The following is a 13,258-nucleotide window of genomic DNA, read 5'->3' as shown; positions in this document are numbered from 1 at the left end:
GTTAGATCATATCTTGAAGTTGCTTAAGGGTGACGGTAGGCAATAGAAGCAGAAGAACATGAGCCAGGTGCTAAAGCTGTAAGGAGATGAAAGCTGGAGCCAACAGATAAGTTGGTGATTTGGAGAGGGCAGGTGCACATGTTTAAAATAATAAGCAGAGGATGGATAGTAGATCATGAACTGCAGAGGACCCTAGAGAGCAAAGCTATCTTCATTCACCAAGTCGAGTAAATGTCTACTGCCATAGGGATCCGCATACTCATAGAAGTGATCGTTATCACTAGTGATACTGGACACTCCGGTAACGGCCACCTGCAGTGCTGAGTTTCCCCACAGGTGGACCAACCAGAGGCTCAGACACCTGTGGTCTGTGCTTAAGGCAAAGCAAGGACACCAAACAATGAGGAGAGAGCTTTCAAATAACTCAATATTAAAGTCAAAGGAAAACCATAACTTTGTTGTATTCCTTTCTGCTTACTTTATTGTTTCATATTATTTATGTTTAATTATCAGGAAGGAGTTGGGGTGGAGGGAACATTTAGGTACAGGCATTATAATCTTTTCACCACTCTTAAGGTCCTATTTTGGCCCTGGCTGTCCTACTCCAACAAGACAGTAATTTACTGGCTTTTTTCAGAATAAGGCAAAAATATCTCTTCTGGATGTGCAGAAGGATGTAAGCTAGTGAGCTTGTGTGAAAAAAGAATATTTGGATTTAACTTCTCTATTAATATCCACAGTTAAGGGGTTATTTTTAAATATATGTTTTCCAGTTTTCATTTCTTAAATTATCACAGCAATGTCATATTAATACCTTCTAATCTCTAGAAAAGAGCTTAGTTAGGAGCTTGATTTGAAGGGAAAGAGGGAATATGTTACCCATATCTGATCCCCACAAATTAGTAGTCTTCGGAGACGTACATTAACAAAATCTTTTGCATTCATTATATTGTTTTCTAGAAGCTAATTAGAAAGGAAAGGGGGGGGGAAATGAGGTTTATATATCAAGTATTGACTACTGCATGAATATAGTAGCCTGAAACCTGTCTTTAAAAAAAATAATGTATCCCAGAATGCACATAAATTAGAAATTGCATCTGTAAAGGCTACTAATTTGAAAAATTCTGGTTTCTGGTTTTTAGCTGCACAAATATATATCTTTTTAATTACAAAATAAGTGTCATTGTATCAAGCAGTGCGTACAACTGCCCTGAAATCCATATAACTTGAAGCTGTAACTCTATCTAAATTTCTCTTGACTAAAATCCTCTCTTTTTTGTAAATCAAGATAATTCTGCATTTTATTCAGTTTTCTAGCACTCAGACCTATATAAATGCCTTTATCCTTTGTGACAAATTTTAAACCTTGACAAAAGTTAGAAAATAGATTCATTTTAGGTCAGTCTGCATACTGCCACATGAATCAAAATATGTATATTTTTTGTCCTGTTCATGTTCCAGATACCATACTCCTCAGCATCTCCTGGGAATTATGTAGTAAGTACATTTGGGTTTGTTTGCTCATAAGAATTGATGTTATGTTCTATTTGGGCAATGAAATAGTTGTCCAGATGTTAAGAAGAGCCCCTGTGTGTTGGCCAAGAAATGAACATCTGATGTGTATTGAGTTGTTTCGTCTGCCAACCTCAGTGTTGATGTTCATTAGTGAAACAGTTATCAATCTGGCCAAAATTGCCCTGAGTGCTGTGTTTTACTTCAGCATGTTTCTGTAAACCACTGCAATACACTGTCCAATCATGAAGAAAGCCATCCCAGTTATGCAATGATATGCTTGAATTTGCAGTTCTTCAGAATAATCTACACTCCCTCCCCACCCCACTTCCCATACACAAAGTCTAAGAAGACATTAAACTTTCTCCCAATCACAAAGAGAATTAGATAGCAGAATAATGACTAGTAATTTGGGGAAGGAGGGCTAGTTTTCATTCTTAGAAACCGAGACCACTTACTCTTCTTCTTATCACTTAGTACATGTTAAAAACTTCCAATTATTTACATTCGTCAAATTAGCAGGTTTTACATGACCTCTTGAACTTGCAAATGACCTTTTAACCATCATCACATTACATCCTTGCTGTATCTCAAGGCCATCATAAAAGATAATTTGTTTATAATATTTAGAGGGAAATGCCTAACAGAGTAGCAAGGGTAAAACGGTAAAAAGAAGAATCTTTCCTAAAGAACTTTTCAGAGGTGGTGGTTAACCAGAGTAGGAAAAAAGGAGCACTTAGGAAGAAGATCAACGCGCATTTTACACTCCATGGAAACTGTTCTGTGACCATAGCGAAAAGCACACGCTGTTTTGGACCTGTGAACTTAGTGCTCAGTATCCCTTTAAGCTATACAAGCTAAGCAAGTCTAACTTTTTGCACAATCTCTATGAAAGTAAAAAAGTTTGAGTAGGGCTTCCCTGGTGGCGCAGTGGTTGAGAGTCTGCCTGCCAATGCAGGGGACACGGGTTCGTGCCCCGGTCCGGGAAGATCCCACATCCCACATCCCACATCCCACATGCCGCAGAGTAGCTAGTCCCGTGAGCCACGGCTGCTGAGCCTGCGCGTCCGGAGCCTGTGCTCCGCAATAAAGAGGACACAACAGGGCAAAAGTTTGAGTAAAACCTATTTTTTCTTAAAGTCAATTAAAAATAGGCTTGATATATATAGTTTTATGAAATTATAGACTTAATTGAAAGTAAATTTAAGCTGTTTAATAAATAGCAATACATATATTATTTGAAATAATTAGTGGGCTATGTCTGTGCACTCCAAATGAAGCAAAAATTTAGCCACTTAATAGTTAATCTGACTACTGTAAGTCTGGACATTCTAAAACTCATTGCCTGAATTATTCATTTTGGTTGCATGAAATAACTGAATTGATTTGAGTCACCTAACATCCATTTCAAACTGATTGTGTACCTACAGCCTTAGAAACCCTCTCATCAGTCAGCATTACCTCTCATTTCTAGTTGATGTGATAGCTGAAGGAACAGTGCATCAGAAGTGTTGCAGTTGATGCTGGCAGAAGAAACAGCATCAATGTATTTTTTTAAACATATGAATATCTTTTGATTTTCAGTTGCCTATAAAAACCAGTGATACAAAATGTAAGAAAATTACAGTAAGCTAAATCACAGATACACATGAATGATTTCTATTGTATGGGATTTGTAAAGGCCTTATTAAATGGTTTCTCCTTAACCTCCTTATACCTGATGTCATTAAGCCATGAATCATAAATCAGCGTTACAGGCTCATTGTTTTTGGAAACTTGTCAAAACAATCTCAACATAGTTAAGCTAAATTATATTTTGCATAACATTGAAATGATCGTGCATTCAAAGAAAATAAATTATGGAGAAAATGTATTTCCTCTGCTGTTTTCAAACTGGATTATTATAAAGTCTAACTTCTGTTTTTCCTTATATTGTTTAATGCCGTGCCTTATTTTTACTGAAATTTTGTGTAATTATTTAGGGTCCTCCAGGAGGTGGAGGGCCACCAGGAACACCCATCATGCCTAGTCCAGCAGGTATTGTAATCGAACTAGCCACGTGGGCATTTGATTCTTAGAGTAAAACCACAAAATACAGAAATTGTTATGAAAGAAAGTTAGTAGTATTCTTTACCTCATTGGTGGTTTCACAAGTTGAGTAGAGGTAGCAAGTAGGAAGAAATAGTGTTCTTAAGTAACTATTGTCCAGTTAGTTTAAGCATTTAGAAAACTCCTGTTGTGTACGTAATAGATTTAATCAGAATGAAAACTGTGTTGATCTGTATGAATTGCCCAATAATTTATCTGACTAAAAGTTTGCTTGAGACTGTGGAAAAGATCCAAACCTCACAACTTAAGAAAAATTCTGCATAAGTAACACATGAAATACATGGATCCATTAGGTTTAATACAGCAAATCAGACCCACCATATCTAGCATCTAAGATAGATGTGGACGTGCTTACAATATCATTTATCCTACACGTCTATAGGTATTTATTAGTTAGCTAACCCACTATGTAGTGGGGAAAGTTTTTTAACCTTTTAAACCAAAATACTTTAATATTCCTGGAATCATGTAGTTATTTTAAATATCTCTTTCCTTTGAGACTTTAATACAAACTATTAAATGTGTCTTGAGGCCTCTGATGGTAGCACAGCCCTCCTAGAAAGCTCCTGGCAACATGTAGCAAGAGCCGTGAAAAAGCTCATACCACTTGACACTATAATCCTACTACTATAAATGATTGGAGGTACAATCCAAGAATCATGTAGAATGATGCTCATTTGTTATAGCCAATAGCAAAATAATAGAAACAACCTTCATGCCTAATCCAATTTTAGTGATATTTTTTAATTAATATTTTATGGACTAAAATGTAACCATTAAAATTATTATCAAAGAAATTTTTATGACACAGAGAAATAAGTGTTCATGATTTAATACAATATGATCACAGTGTTATTTTAAAATATATTACCCTGAACTCTGGGACTTCCCTGATGGTCCAGTGGTTAAGACTCCATGCTTCCACTGTAGAGAGCATGGGTTTGATCCCTGGTTTGGGAACTGAGATCCCGGAAGCCGCACGGCGTGGCCAAAAAAACTAAAATATATTACCCTGAAATCTAAAAAGTAGATAACAAAGAAACAGACTAAGACTTTGTCAGTTTTAACTTCTGGGTAATGAAATATATGGGAAATTTTTATAATTAGAAAAATTTTTTTATTATGTTGCACTGTTAAATTCGTATGTTCTTACGAATTTGTTGAAATCTAAGATACACAGAAGTTTGAAATTAAATATCATTAATCATACCAATCAATATTTTTAAGTTTTGAATCTTTAATTTAGAAAAAGCATAAATTTGATGATTAATTCAAAATTTTACTTTGCCTCACTAACTCTTTGGAATGTATCATAAATATTTCATGGATCTCTGTCCTCAGAACATCTTCAGTGAAGTGAAACAAAATTCAGTGAAGATAGAAGTATATGAATTGAACATCTTGCCCACATTTGCAATCCTTTTGGTGAAGTTAAGGTTTAATTTATGAAGGTAGCATGTGATTAAATAAATACTTCATTACATACTCAAAGAAAGTTTTTGGAGTAACACTAAACTTTTCAGGTGATAAGTAATCTGATCACTTCTTCCTTTCAAACCAGAAATTGCCACCAGTATATCTTGCTAGCTTTTCTGCCTATTCTTTTATGTACTTATCCTTTATCACAGTCAGTCCTCTAATATGAAGCCAATATCCCCCACTCTCCAAAAAATAGGTGCCAGAATATCTATTGTAAAGTTTTTTTGTATATAAAAATAAATCAGACATTTTCTAAAAACTACCAACCTTATTCACTCAATGTTTCTTCATTTTCAGATGCAATTATATTTGATTGGTCTTAAAAGCAATAAAGTTTTCTTTCTGCATATTTTTAAACATACAGCCCATTTTCCTTTCAAATTAATTGCTAAAATTAGTAAGTAAAATTAGTAAGGTTAATAAAGGTGAAAACCCATTTGAAGGTTTCCTATGTTTAAAAAACAATTCCAGCTTTTCTGAAAGATACATTTTTATGGGATAGAGTTTATGCCATGAATTGAATCTAAGTTAGTAGATATTTATTACTTATAGTACACAACATGAGTAAGATATGGTCCCTTTCCTCCTCTCAAAGAAATTATAACCTAGTTTGAAGCAGGAGGGAAAAATAAGACAAAATATTAACTATAATGCAAAGCAGAATTCAGTGGTAGAGGAGCACTCACATACTTTTAAGTATCAGGGGAAAACTTCATGGAAGAGGTAGCATTGGCAATGGGCCTTGAATAGTGAGAGTATAATTTCAGTAAGCGGAGACTGTGTAGAGAAGATGCTCAGAGGAAGAAAGAACAAAAATAAGGTGATGGAAAAGGATGATCATATGCAAGAAAGAACAAGTAGCCTGGGTTGACAGGAGTATAGTGTACATAAGGATGTAAAAATAGTTAAGGCCACAAAAGTAGATTAGGAGCTTACTTAGTATAAACAAACAGGTCAACCAGAGGTGGGCATTTCAACTTTCTCAACAATATGATGTATTAATCTAGAAATAAAAAATAATATTTAGGTTTATGGATCACTGTTTACAAACAAAGTATAAATGGCATCTAACCTACTCTAAAATAATAAATTAACGTCTAATAATCACAAAACAAGAGGAAAAGTAATTGCCCATTTCTCACTCTACGGTTATTGCCATGAGAAAGCAAATAAGTTTTATCTTCTGCCTTGAATCAGTACAAAACATTTGAAAAACATCTTTTTCAAAATAGAGGCCTGCAACATTATATTTAAGAACTATATAATTGTGGAAAAATAGAAAAACATTTTATAATTGATAGTGCCTAAATATAAAACATTAAGCCTTTCACTCTAGGCTATACATTATAAACACATATACTCAGAGACTTAATTAGGACTAGCTAATAGACATGAAATGTAAAATGTTACATATATTTATGTGGATATACACTACAGTTATTTTTATTATAATGAATCAAAAATAAAATGAATGAAAAGATTTTTATCAAAAGTTGTACTAGTGGAAGCTGGCTTTTACTTCAAGCAAGCGAATTTTCATTCCAGTTGTATAGTCTCGTTCTAATATCTTTCTGTGGGAACTAAGCCAGGATATTCCACCAGCTTTTATTAATTATTAGCTAAATAAACTGTTTTTTAAATTGGTCTACAAGAAGCCTAAGGAAATAATACATTAAAAGCTACTAAATCTGAATTTTAAGAGATTTCTGTTATATGTATACATATAAATTGCTTAGAGAAATCAAAAGAGATCATGTTTTTTAAAGAAGAAAAAATTTACAGTAACTCTTTAGACTTTTAAAGTAATATTCCTTTTGATCTGAATTATTCAAGTGATTATTCCTAATATATTAGGTAGATATTCCTAATTTACAACCTCAGAATGATAATTTTTGGGTCAGAAAATGACTTACAGATATTTGTTTCTGAACATTAGTAATGACTATTTCGAGTGCTGTAGCTATATATATGCATAAGTGTCCAGATCATCTTTGATTATTACTTTGTGATGACTTGGGCATAGATTATAATGAAAGATATTAATTCAGTAATATTTTGTTTCAGACTCAACCAACTCTGGAGACAACATGTATACTTTAATGAATGCAGTACCTCCTGGACCTAACAGGCCTAATGTAACTATGCATTTTTTTAAATTTTTGGAATGTATTTGAAGACTCAAGCTCTAAGTACATTCCTTTTCCTTGATACTGTTTAAGCTTTATATTTTATTATCCAGGATCTTACTGGATATCAAAAAATCAAATTCTGTGTTCTGGGTTGGAAAAAAACATAATATATAACATACATAACAAGAGATTTCATATCAATATAATGGAAATGTAAAACAGAACTTAATTATAAAATGTTGATATGTAGCCTTATTTTATCTCAAATACCTAATAATTAATATTGACTATTTGAAAGTGACAGTTCATGTGTAATCATATGTTCACCTCATTTTACACATCACTAATTTCTTCAGGTGGTTGTTTTTTTTTTCCTGATAAACTTGAAACTAAATTAGGAAGTTGAATATGCCTGTTTTTCTTAAATTTTTGAAACCTGGAGTTTAAATATAGAACTGAAGCAGTTCTACAGAAAGAATTTGAGTGTACTTAATAAAGCATAGGTCATGATTTTTCCATGAACGCGTACAGAAAAATGATATCTATAAGACTACATATTAACAAAAAATATAAGAAAATACAGTTAATACATATATATATATATGAATAAAAGGTAGCTCAAATTAAAGAAAAATCAAAACACATATAAAGAATTTCCAAAACTATACCAAAAACTGGGGATGAAATCTTATAATTGAGCTTCCTAGCAAAGGGAAACTTTAAATTGTCCAGTATGTTACGGTACTTGAAATATGGCTAGTCCAGACTGAGATGTGCTGCAGGTATGAAACACACCCTGGATTTTGAGGACTTAATATGAAAAAATATATAAAATAGCTCACTAAAATTTTATACTATTTTGATTGATAATTTTGATTATATAAGTAAAATTATTAAAATTAACCACCTGTTTCATTTTACTTTTTAAACATGGCTGCTAATAAATCTAACTTTATTTACGTAGTTCACATTTGAACCTTACATATTATTTCTGTTAAGCAGCACTGCCTTCAGTTACCAGTATTCCCTTTGTATAATCAAATAGATTCTTTTTCAGGAAAAAGAATTTTCTGTCAGTAATGTCTAAAAGGTGTTTTCACAGAGATTTTAAAGAACACTGAATATGATCATGAACAATGTTCATTTCAGAAATGCAGCACAAATGTAGAAAAGCTCTTCATACTGCAATTTCAGATCTTAAAACTTGATATTTGAAAGGGAGGGAATAAGGGAGGAAACCAAGAGCATATGGTACTGAAGACATTTCTGCAGACAGCTAAACTGATATCATCCAAGTGTGTTCCATTCTGGTTCTCTTACTTGTTACAAAGATAAGAGATTCAAGAGAAGCAGAAGCTGAATATGTCACTCTTCCAAATGTCATTCATTTCAGCCAGAGGTAGTCAAAGCAAATGCCTGCTGAGGGCTAGGACTGCAGTATTATGTGCTTCAAGTATAATACCTATAGTCTTAGTGTTGTTTAAAGCGCAGTGGGGACCGGATAAAAGGACCAAACCAAGGAGGTTCACAGGCTGTTGGCCTCACCGGCACCAGTTTCTCAGCCCAGATCTAAAAAACACAATCCATCCATGTGTTTTAAGCAACAAAATTTTAGACAACAGAATTGGCATTATCCTGTGAAAATGTATAAGCATGTGGTTTGTGTGAGCACAGTGAAGGAAAGCTATCTTCTTTCCACACAGAGTCGGTGGTATACAGGGTGTCCACTCAGGGCAGTCTTCCCCCGAAGCCTACATGATTAGTGACCACCACAGCCCCATCTATACACATACATACACGTAACACATTTAGTATCATGGAAGAAATGATTTGGGCATGGGAAGTTTTAAGAACAAGTGTTCTCAGTAATCTATCTTGACTGTAAACAGAAGGTAATTATAGATAGCCTGTCTTCAAACTAAGGTCTGAGTTTCCTTAGAAGTATTCCAGGGAGTTGAGGGAGAGACTAAGCGGGCAGGTCATGGGCTCTCCACCACCAACTCTACCACAGCACATCTCTTTACATCTGTGTTGTACTAGGCTTCTAATGTAAGGTTTCATTTGAAAATGAAATACCACTACTTTAAAAAATGTTAAATATAACTGCTATTGAATGCCTAATTGTGACTGAACTGACACAGTTGAGACTGCCAAGAAGACTTAGCTACATTCAGCTACCCCCAAGGAGCTAAATGTATTTAACCTGCAAGATGAAATTATTTATCATGTCCATTTGAACAAAGATAGATTGTCTGCTAAGAAAAATGTTAATGTTGGCATATAATGTTCAGTTATTCTTATTAATAAGCCAATACCTTTAGCAGCTTCTTAAGAATTACCTCTGGTTTATAATAGCAGAATTTGTCAATAGCATAGAATACTTATCTTCTCATTTGCACTGGAATATATGTGCTTTCTGGTTAAGGACAGCTGAAGAAAAATCTGGATATGAATGAGGATTAGCCTGAAGATCTAGAACATAGAGAAGATGGAATGAGGGAAGTAGCAGTCCAGTTAGAGAATCTAGAAAGCTGGAAAAAAATCTAGGAAAATAATCTCCATAATTTGGAAATGAAAATAAGTTATAGAAGTGTCTTACAGTGTTAAAGATAGGTATTGTGACATTGAGATGAACAATCATTTTCAATGTGATCACAGTCATTTTCTCCATTTTTTAAATAGTTTCCAATGGGCCCTGGGTCAGATGGTCCCATGGGTGGATTAGGAGGAATGGAGTCACATCACATGAATGGCTCTTTAGGTAAGGATATTAAATCTGATGTTCAGAAATGAATTCAAAACAAAACCTTAATTCTACATAGTGAATATCATGATTTGCAAAGTTCTTTTTATAGGAACTCATTTTGAAATGCTTAGGCTTTTATCTACAACTGATAGTTTAATCCATAGGATATTCGCTAGGATGGCTAGAGATTATTTAGAAAATCAGATATGTGAGAATTGTTCTAACCTAGCTCATATTCACAGGTATTTACTTTAACTTATCAAAATCTGAGTGTTTATGATGAAAGGAGACACTGCTGCTTTGGGCATCTAGAGGACCATGGTATCCTCACAGTGGGTTCCTTTGTCTCCAGAGGTCTGTAGACACAGTCTCAGAGGAACTTCAGTCCTCTCCAAGAATTTCTTGATTTTGTTTTTGCATTTTAATGTTTGTCTCTTTTTAAGAAGTAAAATTGGTAATCATATTCTGGATAATCTGAATGATTCTCTTAAGAGAGAACACTGCCCACATTGTCTGTGTTCGTGATAAAGCTGATTTCAAGTAGTGTAAATAATGGTTGTAAACATACTTCATAAATGATGTCTTCTTACCAAATGAAGCCAAATATCTGCAAGGTGAACAAAAAGTTTCACAACAGTGAGAAACAGAGACAAGTGGTACAAAATTGACCTGGTCACACAGCATACTGTATATGTAGGCAGGCCAAAGGCAAAACCAAAACAAGGGAAAAAAGACATTTATTTTATGTTTGTATGTTTATCATCATCATATATCATAAACTATTTTAAAAGTTGACAGTGGGGTTGGAGGTTTGTGATAATTTTTTTCTTTGGAAAAGAACCATCTTTTACTTAAGTTGGAGAAACTATGCCATGAGTAACTCAGGTTATACACGGATTTCACAACCCCACCCTAGGTCAGGAAATGCCATCCTCTGATACTTCGAAAAGCTATGTAACTTCAATAATCAAGAAATTATTTACAACACTTTGATAGACTTTTTTTTTTAATAGACTTTTGTGCTTTTAAGGATCCATGCTTGTTTTGCCTCGTTTTCAAAATGTTAATTTGCACTGTCCAGTTATGGTAGTTACTAGTCATGTGTGACTACTTAATTCTAAATCAAATTAAATGTAAAATTCACTTCTTCAGTTGCACTGCCACATATCAAGTGCATATAGTCACATGAGCTAATGGCTCTTGTAACAGACAGCACAAGGAAACATTTCCAGCATCACACAAAGGTCTACTGGGGATAGCACCATTCTAGAATTTTACTTTCTAATTTATTGCAAAATAATTTACTTTCCAATCTTTTAATTTGTAAAATCATTCACAAAAAGATGGCATTTGGTCATAGTGAGAAGATTCTTAGTTATATTACTCACTAGAACAGAATTTGCAAAATAGTTTCACATATACTTGTCATCTATAATGAATATTGTTGCATATATTTATAGATACATAATTGCATATATACATTCAGTATTTAACATTATGCCTATTTATAAACTAATGCTAATAAGCCTTTACTTTATTTGTGACTGTCTGTTGAATGCTGTACTATTAAAATATTATAATATTTTTATGCCAGGAAAATTATTTAAATAGTTAAAAATAAAGCTAAAATTGTGGCGAGGATCTGATTATTTTTCTTTGTTACCTAAGTTATGATTCCATTTCTTAAGTAAGAAATTAGTATTGATTGTCCATTTCTCCTAAGAATTAAAATAAACCCACAGTGTTACATTTTGAAGACATTTTTACTTTTGATGGACTGCCATGAATATTTGTTGCTGCCAAAATTTTCTTAAAAATATTATGCTTTGATTTTGGTTATTATAGTAAAACATGGTTCAGAATCTTGTCAGGTATTGTTGCAAATGCCTGTTTTGTACTTTATCAGATGTACAGAAGCATCATTTCAGAAAATAGAGATCTCTCTCTCTCTCTCTTGCTCTCTATTTACATATCTATAAATATATATATACAAATGTGTATTGGTGTACACATTTTAAAATTTTGAATTGAGTAGGATATATATGTCTACTGTTTCACTTTCAGGAATTTATGATAGCAATAGTTTTTTATTCTGGCATTACCAGAAAAAGTAGATGATTGGGAAGGAAAGGTACAACTCTTACTTGCATTTGTCATCAGATGATACTTACTTACCACACAGTATAAGAGAAAAGTAATTTTTTGAGATTCAAAAGTCTAGGAGATATACACTGCAAAATACATACAGTGTACTGCATTACTACATTAGTTTATTTTAAAGGAGTATTTAATTTACAGATAGAATCATTACCTAATAAAGGCTTTCTTTCCATATTTTGTTTTAGGCTCAGGAGATATGGACAGTATTTCCAAGGTGAGTATTATGTATTGTGTTGTTTTTTATCTGTGTTTTATTCTACACAGAACTCTTATTAAGTTTGAGAATAACATTATGACTTTTGTTCTTAAAGAGTTTGAAAGTAGAAGGCCAAATATAATTAAGTAGAAGTTTAAAATATTAATGCATATAATCTGTAGGAAAGGGTAAAATTAGTCTTTTAAGAATATTTCAAAGCATGCTAGGATTCATTTACAGGATGTGATATACATGATTAATTGATATCCAAACAAATAATAATCAGTTTAATCACATTATGATGTTACGCATTTGTAAAGCAAACTGACATACTTTAATCTTTTGAAAATGTAAAGAAATCTAGAGCAACACGAAAAGAGGTAAATTTGAAAAAGTGGTTATTATATGTTGTAAGGGCATTGCATTTATACATCTCATTTGTATTCCAAACTCTTATCAGGCAATGCTGATGTCCTCAATCATTATTATAGTTCCACAGAATAGAGTAAGAAAGTAATTAGAGGAAAATTATATTAATAGAAGTAGGAAAGTGACCCTTCCAATAGCACATGTCTCTGTTTTTCCTCTGTCAGTCGTCTGAGTTTCTAAAATTAATCCTTTGGTAAGATGCCGTATATTTTTTGAAGAATACCTAAATACTTTTTAGGTGATGATGAATTTTAAAATACTTCTCTGTGGGTCAAATGTATATTTAGAATGGCTGATAAAACTAATTATTAACTACCACTAGAATGACTCTCTCAGAAGTCTTCTTTATATCAATAAATACAGAAATTCATTAAAGGATGACTTCATTTTTAATTCTACTTTGAATTTATATTCATGTATAATAAAGTAAAATTCCTGATGCCAAGAAAAATAAAATGAAGTTGAGCTATAGAAACTTATAAATTAAGACTTCAAGCT

At 33.0% G+C, this 13,258-nt stretch overlaps 1 protein-coding gene across 7 annotated transcripts in view; it reads left to right on the top strand.

Moving 5' to 3' along the window:
• The window catches only part of SSBP2 (single stranded DNA binding protein 2), a 306,203-nt gene that overhangs the window by 272,022 nt on the left and 20,923 nt on the right, over positions 1-13,258 (top strand). For all 7 annotated transcript variants that reach the window (XM_067731157.1, XM_067731154.1, XM_067731151.1 and 4 more), the window contains 5 exons: positions 1,462-1,497; positions 3,495-3,549; positions 7,165-7,235; positions 9,912-9,990; positions 12,321-12,349. In XM_067731157.1, coding sequence (XP_067587258.1) covers positions 1,462-1,497; positions 3,495-3,549; positions 7,165-7,235; positions 9,912-9,990; positions 12,321-12,349 — 270 coding nt within the window. The remainder of the gene's footprint in view (positions 1-1,461; positions 1,498-3,494; positions 3,550-7,164; positions 7,236-9,911; positions 9,991-12,320; positions 12,350-13,258) is intronic.

This window comes from Pseudorca crassidens, chromosome 3, assembly GCF_039906515.1.
Source record: "Pseudorca crassidens isolate mPseCra1 chromosome 3, mPseCra1.hap1, whole genome shotgun sequence".
Lineage (NCBI taxonomy): Eukaryota > Metazoa > Chordata > Mammalia > Artiodactyla > Delphinidae > Pseudorca > Pseudorca crassidens.
This window is presented reverse-complemented; position numbering and strand designations above follow the sequence as displayed.